Source organism: Nicotiana tabacum, chromosome 20, assembly GCF_000715075.1.
Source record: "Nicotiana tabacum cultivar K326 chromosome 20, ASM71507v2, whole genome shotgun sequence".
NCBI lineage: Eukaryota > Viridiplantae > Streptophyta > Magnoliopsida > Solanales > Solanaceae > Nicotiana > Nicotiana tabacum.
Genome location: NC_134099.1, coordinates 129,505,817 through 129,518,084, shown reverse-complemented (window position 1 = coordinate 129,518,084; position 12,268 = coordinate 129,505,817). Strand labels below are relative to the sequence as shown.

At 39.2% G+C, this 12,268-nt stretch overlaps 1 protein-coding gene across 1 annotated transcript; it reads left to right on the top strand.

Annotated features, from left to right (window-relative positions):
• The first annotated feature begins 560 nt into the window (after positions 1-560).
• On the top strand, positions 561-1,527 carry LOC107801859 (dehydration-responsive element-binding protein 1C-like). The gene has a single exon (XM_016625258.2). It carries the CDS (start codon positions 670-672, stop codon positions 1,369-1,371), a length of 702 nt encoding a protein of 233 aa, XP_016480744.1. The 5' UTR covers positions 561-669; the 3' UTR covers positions 1,372-1,527.
• Positions 1,528-12,268: the final 10,741 nt, after the last annotated feature.

The following is a 12,268-nucleotide window of genomic DNA, read 5'->3' as shown; positions in this document are numbered from 1 at the left end:
TGATATACTCCCTCCGTTTACTTTTACTACTCCACTATAATAAAAATATATTTTTACTTTTATTTGTCCGCTATACTAAATTAAGAGAAAGACAATCCCATAACATTAACTACTTATTCCTCAAATTATTTTACAAGACTTTTTGAAATGCTATCATTATTATGTATATTATGTTAAAAGGCATACTTTATTTATTTTTTCTTAAAGGGAGTGCTGAATCAAAAGTGGACAATTAAGGAGGGAGTAATAAAAAATAGTATCACTTTTTAAAATTAAATTAAGAAAAAGATCATCATGTAAAATGAAACAACAATATTTCATGCGGTTTTTATACGGCTAAGTTTACATATATGTGTACCGCACGTGTGTCAAATTAAAAAGCAAGAAGAAAGACTTATTCTCACCATTACCACGTGCTGGAACCCAGAAGTATTTCTTAATCAGTAAGATCTATTTATTGACACAGTCAAGCGGGCCCCGCTCTTTTCGTAAGCTCACTTCCGTGTGCGCGTCCATATACTCCTCTCTTCATAATTCAAATTTATAAGAACACTTCACAGATTCTATGTACAACCTAAAGCCTCAAGCAGAAAACAAGTCAATCGCCACAACACTCAGCACATATTACAAACTACGTACGTAAAACTCAGCAATTTGCACTTTCTTCAAATGATGAATAACTCAATTTCATCATGCTCTTCAGTTATTGAGGCGGAAGCTTCTGACGAAGAAGTTATCCTATTAGCGTCAAACAAACCTAAGAAGCGTGCGGGAAGAAAGAAGTTCAAGGAAACTCGCCACCCGATATACAGGGGAGTGAGAAAGAGGAACAACGACAAATGGGTTTGTGAACTGCGTGAGCCCAACACACAGAAGCGAATATGGTTGGGAAGTTACCCAACTGCAGAAATGGCTGCACGAGCTCACGACGTAGCTGCATTGGCCCTTAGAGGACATCTCGCCACTTTAAACTTCGTAGACTCCGCTTGGCGGTTGCAAGTGCCGGTATCAAAGGATCCCAAGGACTTGCGCCAAGCGGCTGCGAGAGCAGCAGAGGCGTTCTGGCCAGGAGAGGAAACTAATGTTAGTTATAGAGGGGCAACTAATACTGACAATGGTGATGAGGAAATGAAGGCAGCAACAGAAGAGAACGCGACAACTAATTGCATGCAGAATGTGGTGACTGCAGAGAATTTCATGTATAGCAATTCATGTGGAGAAGTGGGAATGTTTGGGACGCAAGAATGGCAGACAAATATGGAAGAAGGAAGTTTGTTTTCACCAAATCCTTGTTTATTAGGGAGTTGTTTCAGCTGGGATGATGATGTGGAAAGTGATGTTGAGGTGTCATTGTGGAGTTATTCTGTTTGATAGCTCGTAGTATATACTTTGGAGTATATCCATTTTGTAATATGCACGTAAATCATATTCTTTTTTAATCCACGTGGATTATGTTCTCCACATGGCATTTGTTTCAATCTAAATTATAAGTATTTTTATCTTTTAATTCATTAATTTTTTAGTTTATCTTTATGGGATCAAATTTGTAATTAAAAAACTTAGCTGGACTTCAACTATTTAGGACAAAATTTTCAATTGGCTAAAAATATTAAAATGTGAGCCAAACTTTTTTACAAAGTAGGCGCAAAAGAGAAGAAATATACAGTTAAAACAAACACTCGTTGCATTTAAAAAAAATAAAAAAAATACAATTTAAACTCCATTATTCAGTAAAGTTTTTTATTTGCAAAAAATAATTGAGCTTTCACAAAGTTTCTTTACAGATTTGACCAAAAAATAGAACACACTGTTAGCATAAATAGACATTATATTGCATCTATAGAAGAAATAAAAAAGTTCATAGTTGAAACTTTATTAGTTTGGTTAAACCTTTTTTATTTGGCAAAAAATACTAATGGAGCTCTAGCAAAGTTCTTCTTTTTTCATTAAGTTGGCCCAAAAATATATAGTTAAAATAAATAGCCCTTGTATTTAACAAAATATACTCCATCCGTTTCAATTTAGATGAGATAATTTGACTCTCGGTACGGAGTTTAAAAAAAAATGACTTTTGAAATTTGTGGTCTAAAAAGTTAAGGGGTAAAGGCTTTGTGGGGCCATGACATTTGTGTGGTTATAAAAATTTCTCATTAAGGGTAAAATGGGTAAAATAAAGAGTTTAAAATGAATTATTTTCAAATTTAGAAATGTGTCATTTATTTTGGGATAGACTAAAAAAGAAAGTACCTTATCTAATTTGAAAGGGAGGGAGTAAAAAGGAATTGATATTCAACTATTTTGGCTAAAAGGTTTTTATTTGGCTAATAATGATGGAGTAAACAAAAAAGAAAATTTTATCTCCTATAGTAAAGATATACACCCTATTTATTGCTCCATCCGTTTTAATTTATGTGAACCTATTTGACTGGGTACAGAGTTTAAGAAAAAATAAAGACTTTTGAAATTTGTAGTCCTAAACAAGTTAAAAAAGGCCCAGACTATTTGTGTGGTTATAAAAACTTCTCATTAAGGGTAGAATTGTAAGTTTAAGTTAAATTGTTTCCAAATTTAGAAAGGGGTCATTTTTTTTTGAAATAGACCAAAAAGAAAATAGGTTCACATAAACTGGAATAGAGGGAGTATAAACTAAAATTATTTTAAAATATTAATTTCTATAGCTACCTTTTTTATTTTGTAGCAAAATAAGTATTTATGGTATATACTACCATTGAGGCATGAAATACGGTATGAAATTCGCTATTTATATTTTCTCTCTCTCTTAGACAACTGGACATACCTATTTTTAAGGTGATTGTTGTTACTGTATTCAAGAACACATGGCTCTGTATTCATGAATGTGAGCATCTAATTTTTGCCTTGCATGGAAATAACTCCTACAAATAGACCAAAAATAATTGTAATGGATTTTAAAAGTTTTTCTTTATTTAGTTGCATTTCATGCATGTTTAATATTTTAAAATTATAAGAAAAATCATAAAAAGTTGTCACATTTTAGTTTCATGCCATCTTAGGTTCAACTTGCATTTTTAGGAATTAATTACTCTTCAATTGTTAGATTAATACATGAAAATCACAAAAAAATTTACGTTAACTTTAATCAATTAGTTTAATAGGTCATTTTTGCAAAAATCAATTTGAAATTGGTGTTTTAATTAAGGGGCTAAGTTTAAAATACAAAGAAAGAAGAAAGGGAACTTCTTTATTCTTCATTGCAATTGGGCTAGGGCATTTGCATCGGCCCAGTTACCAAAATAGCCCAAAATTTTCCTAGCCCATTCCCCAATTGGCCCAATCGGATCCCCTTCCTTTAAAAATCCCATTTTCTAACCTTATAAGGAGACCTTCCTATTTTGGAAAATACCCTAGAGACTTAAGACCATCAAACTCTCCCCTTCTCTTTCAGAGACCTAAAAAATGGCGCCTATCATCTTCTAAAAAAGGGACAAAACAAATCCATAGTAGCGACCCCCCTCTCTCTCTAAAAATGACGAAACCCCCTCCCCATTCTGAGGACTCCATTTTTTCCCTCATTTACACCCAACCCTAGCCGAACAAAAATAAAAAAATAGATTTTTGATAGGTTGTTTCGGATTCAAATAATTCAAAATTAAAGCTGTAGTTGTTTGTTGTTGATTTCGAGTTAATTTGCCTGGATTTCGAGCTTTCCTTCCTCCGGTTCGGGACTATTTTTGCTGCTCATCACTGTTGAACTTCACCAACTAGGAGTTCTAGAATTTTATTTAGTTTTTGTGTTGCTGTTTCCCTATGTAACGACCCGGCCGATCGTTTTGAGCTCTAGCGCGTCGTTCAACAGTTTGAGGCCGTGAGCAGCTTCACTTTAGGATTTATAACTTGTACGCGTGGTAGGAATCGAATTCTGGGGAATTCGGAGTTGATTTGGAACGAGAATTCTCATTTTGGAAGCTTTAAGTAGAAAGAATTAACTAAGATTGAATTTTTGAGTAAATGACCTTGGAATTGGGATTCGAAGGTTCCAGTAGGTTCGTATGATGATTTTAAACTTGGGCGTATGTCCAGACCAGGTTTTGGAAGACCCGGAAACGTTTCGGCACCTATTGTGGAAGTTAGCATTTCGGAAGAATTTCATAAGTTTGGGTTTAAGTGCAAGTGTTATCAATGTCCATTTGGGAGTCCGAGTCTGGGAATAGCTTCGTATGGTGATTCTGGTGTTGGGAGCATGATCGGAAGTGAATTCGGAGGTCTGTGGGTCATTTTGGAGTTATTTGGCTAAAGATAGAAATTTGAAAGTTTTTTTGAGAAGTTTGATCGGGAGTGAACTTTTTGATATCGGGGTCGGAATCCAATTTCGGAAGTTGGAGTAGGTCCGTAACGTCAAATATGACTTGTGTGCAAAATTCGAGGTCACTCGGATGTGATTTGATAGGTCTCGACATCAAATGTTGAAGTGTGAAATTCTAAAGTTCATTAAGCTTGGATTGGAGGTCGATTCATGATTTTAGCATTGTTTGATATGATTTGAGGCTTCAAGCAAGTCCGTAATGTGTTTTGAGATTGGTTAGTATGATTGGTCGGGGCCTTGGGTGGATTCCGGGTGGTTAACAGATTGAATTAGAACTTGGAGGAAGAGCTAAAGTTGTTGGTTGCTGGTGTAACCGCACCTACGAGACTTGGGCCACATGTGCGGAGCCGTAGAAGCGGCCCTTGTGTCACAAAAGCGAAAAATGGCTGGGCTTGGCTGGGGTCGCAGGTGTGACGAACCTTCCGCAGAAGCGAGACCACAGAAGTGGCCCTGGCTTCGCAGATGCTGACTTGAGCGAGTTGGCTGAGATCGCGCCTGCCATAGAAATTTCCGCAGGTGCGGAGCTGCATGTGCGAAAATGCTGGAGGCAGTGTGTTCTTTTAAAAATCGGGAGATGGTCATTTTTCTCCCATTTTCAGTTGGTGTGGGTGATTTGGAGAGCTTCAAATGGGGTATTTCATCATCATCAACAAGGTAAGCTAACCCCACCTATCTTGAGTTAAATACATTGATTATGTAAGAAATTTTTGCATGTAAATTGGTAGAAATTTGGGGGTTTGAGGAAAACCTAGAAAATTCGTATTCTTGGATTTTGACCACGATTTTGGGTATGAAATTAAGAGAAAATCATATATTTGAGTTCGTGAGTTCATGGGTAAACTTTATCTTCGAAAAATCGGAATCCAGGCGCGTAGGCCCGAGGGCAATTTTGTCAACTTTTCAATTGGAGTTAGGAATTTTTATAAATTGGATTATAATGAGTAATTGAATATATGTTAATGGATTTGCATAATTATTGGCTAGTTTTGGAGCATTTAGCATCTATGTGGGTCTTCAGAAGTGCGTGGAATGCCGGTTATGGATCTTCGGAGCGAGGTGAGTCTCCTTTCTAACCTTGTAAGAGGGAATTGTCCCCATAAGTGAAATAACTGGTTATGTGCTCCTATTTGTGGGGGCTACGTACGCACGAGGTGATGAGAGTCTGTGCGTAGCTACTATTATGCTTAAGTTGGGGTAGTTTAGGGCCCAAAAACATGCTTACTTGTAATACTTGCAACCTTGTTGACAAAGTCAAAAATGCTTAAAACATATCGAACGTGTAAATAAATTTCTAAAAGGCTAGATATCAGTTCCTGACTTTTAAAAGAGAAACTTGCCTTTTTCTGAATATTTACTCCTTGATGAATTATTGATTTGACTATTTGAATGTGTTTATCTATTGTGGAACGGGTCGAACGCCTCGGTAGATTAAATAGATGCATCTATTGTTTGCGCCATTCGACCCTCTGGTAGTGCATAGTTAAATATTGTTGGATCGGTCCGTATGATCTCGGTATGATTTGCGCATGCTTGTATTGCTTGCCTTGAGATTTATAGATATTGATATTTGCTCTCCCTGACTGGAGATAAATTGATAATTAATAGACTATGAATTCTAAGACCTTTTAATACAAAAAGGAACGTTTACCTGTTTCGTGACTTATTTGAATTTACTGCCGCTTTTAATAAATCCATGATTATTCGCATTATTTATATATTATTATTGGACCACTAGTAAGTGATGAAGTCAACCTCTCGTCTCTACTTCTTCGAGGTTAGACGGGATACTTACTGGGTACACATTATTTTCGTACTCATACTACACTTGCTGTGCATTTTGTTGCACAGGTTCATGTGTGGCTAGTGGCTTAGTGGCATAGCGGCATAGTTGATACGGAGACTTAGGTGAGCTGCATTTGTCGAGACGACCCATAGCAAGCAGAGTCCCCTTTAGAGTATTGTACTGTATTTTCATTTCTGTCCACTTTGTATTCCAGACAGTTACTGTATTTTATTTCATTCCTAGTAAATGCTCATGCACTTGTGACACCGGGTTCTGGGATTATTATTGGGTATCTTGTATTTACTTCCAAACATTCTTTTATTGACATTGTAAAGATTGTCTTTTACTAGTAAAATTGAAGGAAAATCATAGTTTTCAAAATTATTAAAACGAGAACTTAATCAAGTATTTTGGTTGGCTTTCTTGACAGCAGTGTTCGGCGCCATCACGACCCTTAGTGGATTTTGGGGTGTGACAACATGGTATCAGAGCACTAGGTTCCCCTAGGTCTCACGAGTCATGAGCGAGTATAGTAGATTCTTGCGGATCGGTACGGAGACGTCTGTACTTATATTCGAGAGGCTACATGGCTGTTAGGAGCACTTCGCTTCTTGATTCCTCATCGTGCGATTTGATTCCTTGGGGTTTATTCCCTTGTTTCTTCATACTCAATCTTACGCGATGCGAACCGCTTGTTATAAATCGAGAACTGAAGAATTGTAATGGTACTATAGATGTGGTGCGGGATGTTTCTCCCGGTATAGTTAGGTGGGCTATTGTCATCGCCTTGCGGAAGGATTTTCTATCATTTCGACTCGATAGTTGTGCTTCTAAGAGCTTGGAGGCTATGCACAAATTTCTATGATGCTCACGATTTGTTATCATACAGTATCGCTTGATGGTAGGATACTTGCCTATGTGTTGGTGCGGTGAATGATTTGAAAGGAGTTTACTCAATGCGCGATTCAGAGATCTGATATTTCATTTCCAGCGGAGGAAAAAAAATTGGCCTTTAAATGTCTAGGTTTGGGGTGATGGAGTAGCGAGACTTGGTATTTTCGAGCGTGTTGGAATATTTATCTGCGATGTAGTGTCATCGTCCTTGACTATAAATGTTAGGTTTGCCGGTGTTATGGTCTTCTGCAATTTGCCTTTGAGGTAAGATATTGTGAAATAATATTGGAAAAATGACTGTTAGATATCGCGGGGTGCGGTGGTTCAGGATTGAGTCGGTATTTCTAAGGTTGACGGCTCGAGAAGGGTGATCATCGAAAATGTTTAAAGTTAGTAGCGATTTGTGGGTTCAAGTGCTACGAAGATAGATTTTATTAAGGTAACAACTGAGCAGCAAAGGCTGAGGAAGGACATGTGGGGAGTGTTAGGCGGTGGTTAAAATTTCTAGAAGGCCAAGTATAAGAAGCAAAGGTCGAGTAGTCAATTAAAGGGGTGAATTCCGCCAAAGTGGGAGAGTGGCGGAGTTGTATATGGGCTTAGTGGTAGGATGACCACACACCTTGGGGAGGGTTTTGAATGATTTGGGAACTCTAGAGATTGGTGATTGGGGCCTACAGATTTAATTTGAAGCATGAGCTATTATGCGGTAGGAGATTTGATATAACGGAAATGAGCTGCTTGAAATAAAGAAGGATACAACATAACTTTGAATTGGAAGGATGTTGTCGTGCATCTAATTGATATCCACGAGGGGTAAATGGACTTGTGCAGCTAGAGAGTGAGCTCGGACTCAGGATGGGTTATTGATGTCGTAGTGATTGTACCCCGTGCAAAAGCGTTGGAAGATGTCGGAAAGTGATTTCCACAGGTGGGTTATTCCTTGTGAGCAGGTTAGCGGTCGCGTGGTTGGCGAAGCTTCTGCGGAGGATTTTACTGGCCATTCCGGTAAGAGGTCGAATATATGAATGTTAATGGAAATTCAGGGTGTTCATGAAGTGCTAATGGAAGGATTTCAAGGAATCTGGTGGTTTAATTGCGTGAGGTCACGTTAATAAGAGATAAAGAATCTTGGTGAATTCCAGAGGTGTAATAGTGGCTTCAAGCTAAGTGGGAGAGTCCCACAGCCTATGATTGGGTTGCATTGTTAACTACTTGCGAGGTTTCTGGTTATTAGTACATTGATGGGTTATTTCAGCTACGGGAAAAGAACATAAGTGGTAATTTGAGCAAAGGGATTGTTAAAGGTGTGCTATGGTTGGCCTTATTGCCTCATGTTCAGACTTGGAGAAGGATTCAGGATTTATGCCTTGTATAGATGCGGGTTTCAAGGGAAGTGATTCTGCCGGGTTCTTCGTCGAGGGGGTGTTCATGTGCTAGAAGATATATGAAGTTGATTATATTCGGGGCCAAGTTAGAGCGGGTGGCTCTCCACAACGGTCCTAGTGGATTCAAAGGGGTAAAGTGTGTTGCCTAATAATTTTGAGCCTATAGGTACGGTTAAGAATCAAGCTTTGTAGTAGCTTATGAGAAGAGGCCCAGAATGTTCTATGATGTTTTGACTTGCAGTGTAGCATTTGGGAGGTATGAAATGGTTTGTGGGATTTGAGATAGCATGGTCTCGTGATTCAAAGTCACTCGGGATGAGTGCGAATGGAGTGTGCTATGTGTTGAATGGAGTTATTATTATTCCTAAGGCAATCAAGAATAAATTGGAAGAATATAGATGGGTTAGCCATAGTTGAATTGGCATATTAGTGGTAGTAATCAGTTCCCTCAACGTGATCAAATTATGCAAGCGAATTGTAACGGTATGTGTGGAGGCTTGTCGGCTGCCGTAATTGGTGTTATTCAGAAGTATTCTACTGTTATGGCCTGCTATGTGTAGGCGGATCCCGAAAGGGCTATGGTGGCTTAGACCACTACTTAGAGATTTGCATATTCTACGGTTATGAGAATTCACCTGTGTGTTGCTATGGTTCTCCTGAAGTGAGTTAAGTGAAAAGTTTTTATATGATAAAGTGTTAATCTATTAGAGGTTCCAGAGTTATGATGTAAATCTTGTTCTATCGTATATTGGCATGTTGGGTGCAATGAGTGGTATGGAATTTGAAGTGAGGATCAAGGTTGCAGTTCACTGTTGACAAGGATGTCACGAGCTCGGATGAGCAGGAAAGGAGTTTCGATGTGTAAAGTATGTGGGTATTGTCTTCAGCGTCACCTGAGATCAGTGTTTTATGAAAAGGCTTTGCATCCTGGTCAAGGATTCTTGATCGCTTTTCAGCGTTAGTGCGGCCGGTGGTTCGGATGTACAGACTTGTTATCTGTTACGAAAGATTGTAGGAGCGTGCCCTATGGGAGGGTTGTATAAGTGTGGCATGTAGTCACTTGATTGATTGAAGAGTTAAACTAAGTATGAAGATTGTAGTGATGCCGTTAAATTGAGAATTGATTCCTGGAGGGCACTCGGTTTAATGGGTTGTGGACTATGGAGTATTATTCTGGTTATGATGGTTGTTCTTGTGTGTTATGAGAAATACATGGGTGATTATGGACCTTTGAAAGGTTATTAGCCTGGTTCAGTGCGATCAGAATCAGCTTGAGGTCTGTGGATGAATTTAGATGTGAATATGGGCTCTATATCAGGCCAGATGTATTCATTTTAGCAATGAGCTCCTTATGGAAGAGTAGTTGGGGTGTTATTTCGTCATCAGCTATTTTATGTAATGATATATCGCGCCGTGTGAGTTGTGAGACAACTTGGTGAATTTCTTATGTGTTAAGGTTCCGCGTAGTGATGATGTTATATGAGCAGGATGGCTCTTGAGATTCAGATCATATATCATACCTTAGTTGTGCTTGAGTTTGTAGCTTATAGCGCTATCTGTCTCCCCAGGGAATGGTATTATGTACCTAGCGTGCTTGTGACCGATATTCGGTATTTTTGTTGTAATGAGCAATTTAGCTCGGTATGTATCACCTTATGTGAATTTTATGTGTGGATTGGGTGGCACGCCGCCATGGGTATGTTGTGTGGATTGGGTGGCACGCTGCCATGGGTATGTTGCTTGGATTGGGTTGCACGCCGCAACAGTGTGCAATTGAGTACAGTTCCCTATGTCTGTTTTATGTGTTTTGTTTCCTATTTTTTCTGAGGAAAACTCATATTAGCTGTGTACCCGCGTCGCATGTGTGATTAGAGAGCGGGGTAATTGGATTTCCTTTCCAGAGTTCGTTTTCCTTGTGTATCACATTCGAATTGGTAGCCTATTGGCACATTGTGGCATCATATGGGACTTTTGGATCATTTTCGGAGTGGCTTATTGCCTGAGCAGTTTATACTGGATGAGACGAGATCATTAGATTTAGGATCAGTGAAATCTGATTATATAAAGTATATTGAGGAGCAAAGACCACTATTTGGTTCAGAATGAGGTGATGGTTCTTGTCAGGAGTATAGACCCAATGATTTGATGATTCGACAGTTGGTTATGAAATTCTACACATCTTTTCCATCGTGGCGGTATAGTAAGAGTTAGAGCAAGACCTATGTATGCCATGAGGTGCAATGAGAGCATCAGATTCGTGGAATTTCGACTATTATGCTCAGAGAATGTTATTGTCGTTCTGTGAATAAAGTGGTGCAAGGTGTGAATTCAGCAAGGGTAGTCATGTTCTAGTACATCGTGTGGTGATTGATATGGTGTTCGTATGTTAGAAACATGCATGGCAGAGAATTCCAGATGTTGGAATTGGGCTCTAAGGCTTATTTGCTTAAGTGAAAAAGGATATCTTCAGATTGATCGAGCTAGGGTTCCCAGCTGAGTTGTGGTAGCATGGGTAGGTGCATAAGGTGTTTAACTGTGATTTCAGACAACTCCAGCGCAGTTCTCAGCATGTTTGAGGACGAACGTATGTTTAAGTGGGATAGAATGTAACGACTCGACCAGTTGTTTTGAGCTCTAGCGCTTCGTTCAGTAGTTTGAGGCTGTGAACAGCTTCACTTCAGGTATTATGACTTGTACGTGTGGTCGGAATTGAATTATGAGGAATTCAGATTTGATTTAGAACGAGAATTCTCATTTAGAAGCTTTAAATTGAAAGAATTAACTAAGATTGGATTTTTAAGTAAACGACCTCAAAATTGGGATTCGAAGGTTCCAGCAGGTTCGTATGATGATTTCGGACTTGGGCGTATGTCCGGACCGGGTTTTGAAAAACCCAGGAGCGTTTCGACACATATTGTGGAAGCTAGCATTTCGGAAGAATTTCATAAGTTTGGGTTGAAGTACATTTCAGTGTTATCAATGTCCATTTGGGATTCCGAGTCGGGGAATAGCTCCGTATGGTGATTCTGGTGTTGGGAGCGCATGTGGAAGTGAATTAGGAGGTTCGTGGGTCATTTTGGAGTAATTTGGCTAAAGATAGAAATTTGAAGTTTTTTTTGAGAAGTTTGATCGGGAGTGGACTCTTTGATATTGGGGTCGGAATCCGATTCCGGAAGTTGGAGTAGGTCTGTAACATCAAATATGACTTGTGTGCAAAATTTTAGGTCAATCGGATGTGATTTGATAGGTCTCGACATCGAATGTTGAAGTTTGAAATTCTAAAGTTCATTAAGCTTGGATTGGAGGTCGATTCATGATTTTAGCATTGTTTGATATGATTTGAGGCCTCGAGCAAGTCCGTAATATGTTTTGGGACTGGTTGGTATGATTGGTCGGGGTCCCTAGGGCCTCGGGTGGATTCTGGGTGGTTAATGGATCAAATTGGAACTTGGAGGAAGAACTGAAGTTGTGGTTGCTGGTGTAACCGCACCTGCGAGACTTGGGCCTCAAGTACTGAGCCGCTGAAGCAGCCCTTGTGTCGCAGAAGCGAAAAATGGCAGGGCTTAGCTGGGGTCGCAGGTGCAATGAACCATCCGCAGAAGCGAGACCGTAGAAGCGGCCCTGGCTCTGCAGAAGTGGACTTGAGCGAGTTGACTGAGACCGCACCTGCGATAGAAATTTCCGTAGGTGCAAAAATGCTGGAGGCAGTGTGTTCTTTTAAAAATCGGGAGATGTTCATTTTTCTCCCATTTTCAGTTGGTGTGGGCGATTTGGAGAGCTTCAAGTGGGGTTTTTCATCATCATCAACAAGGTAAGATAACCCCACCTATCTTGAGTTAAATACATTGATTATGTATGGATTTT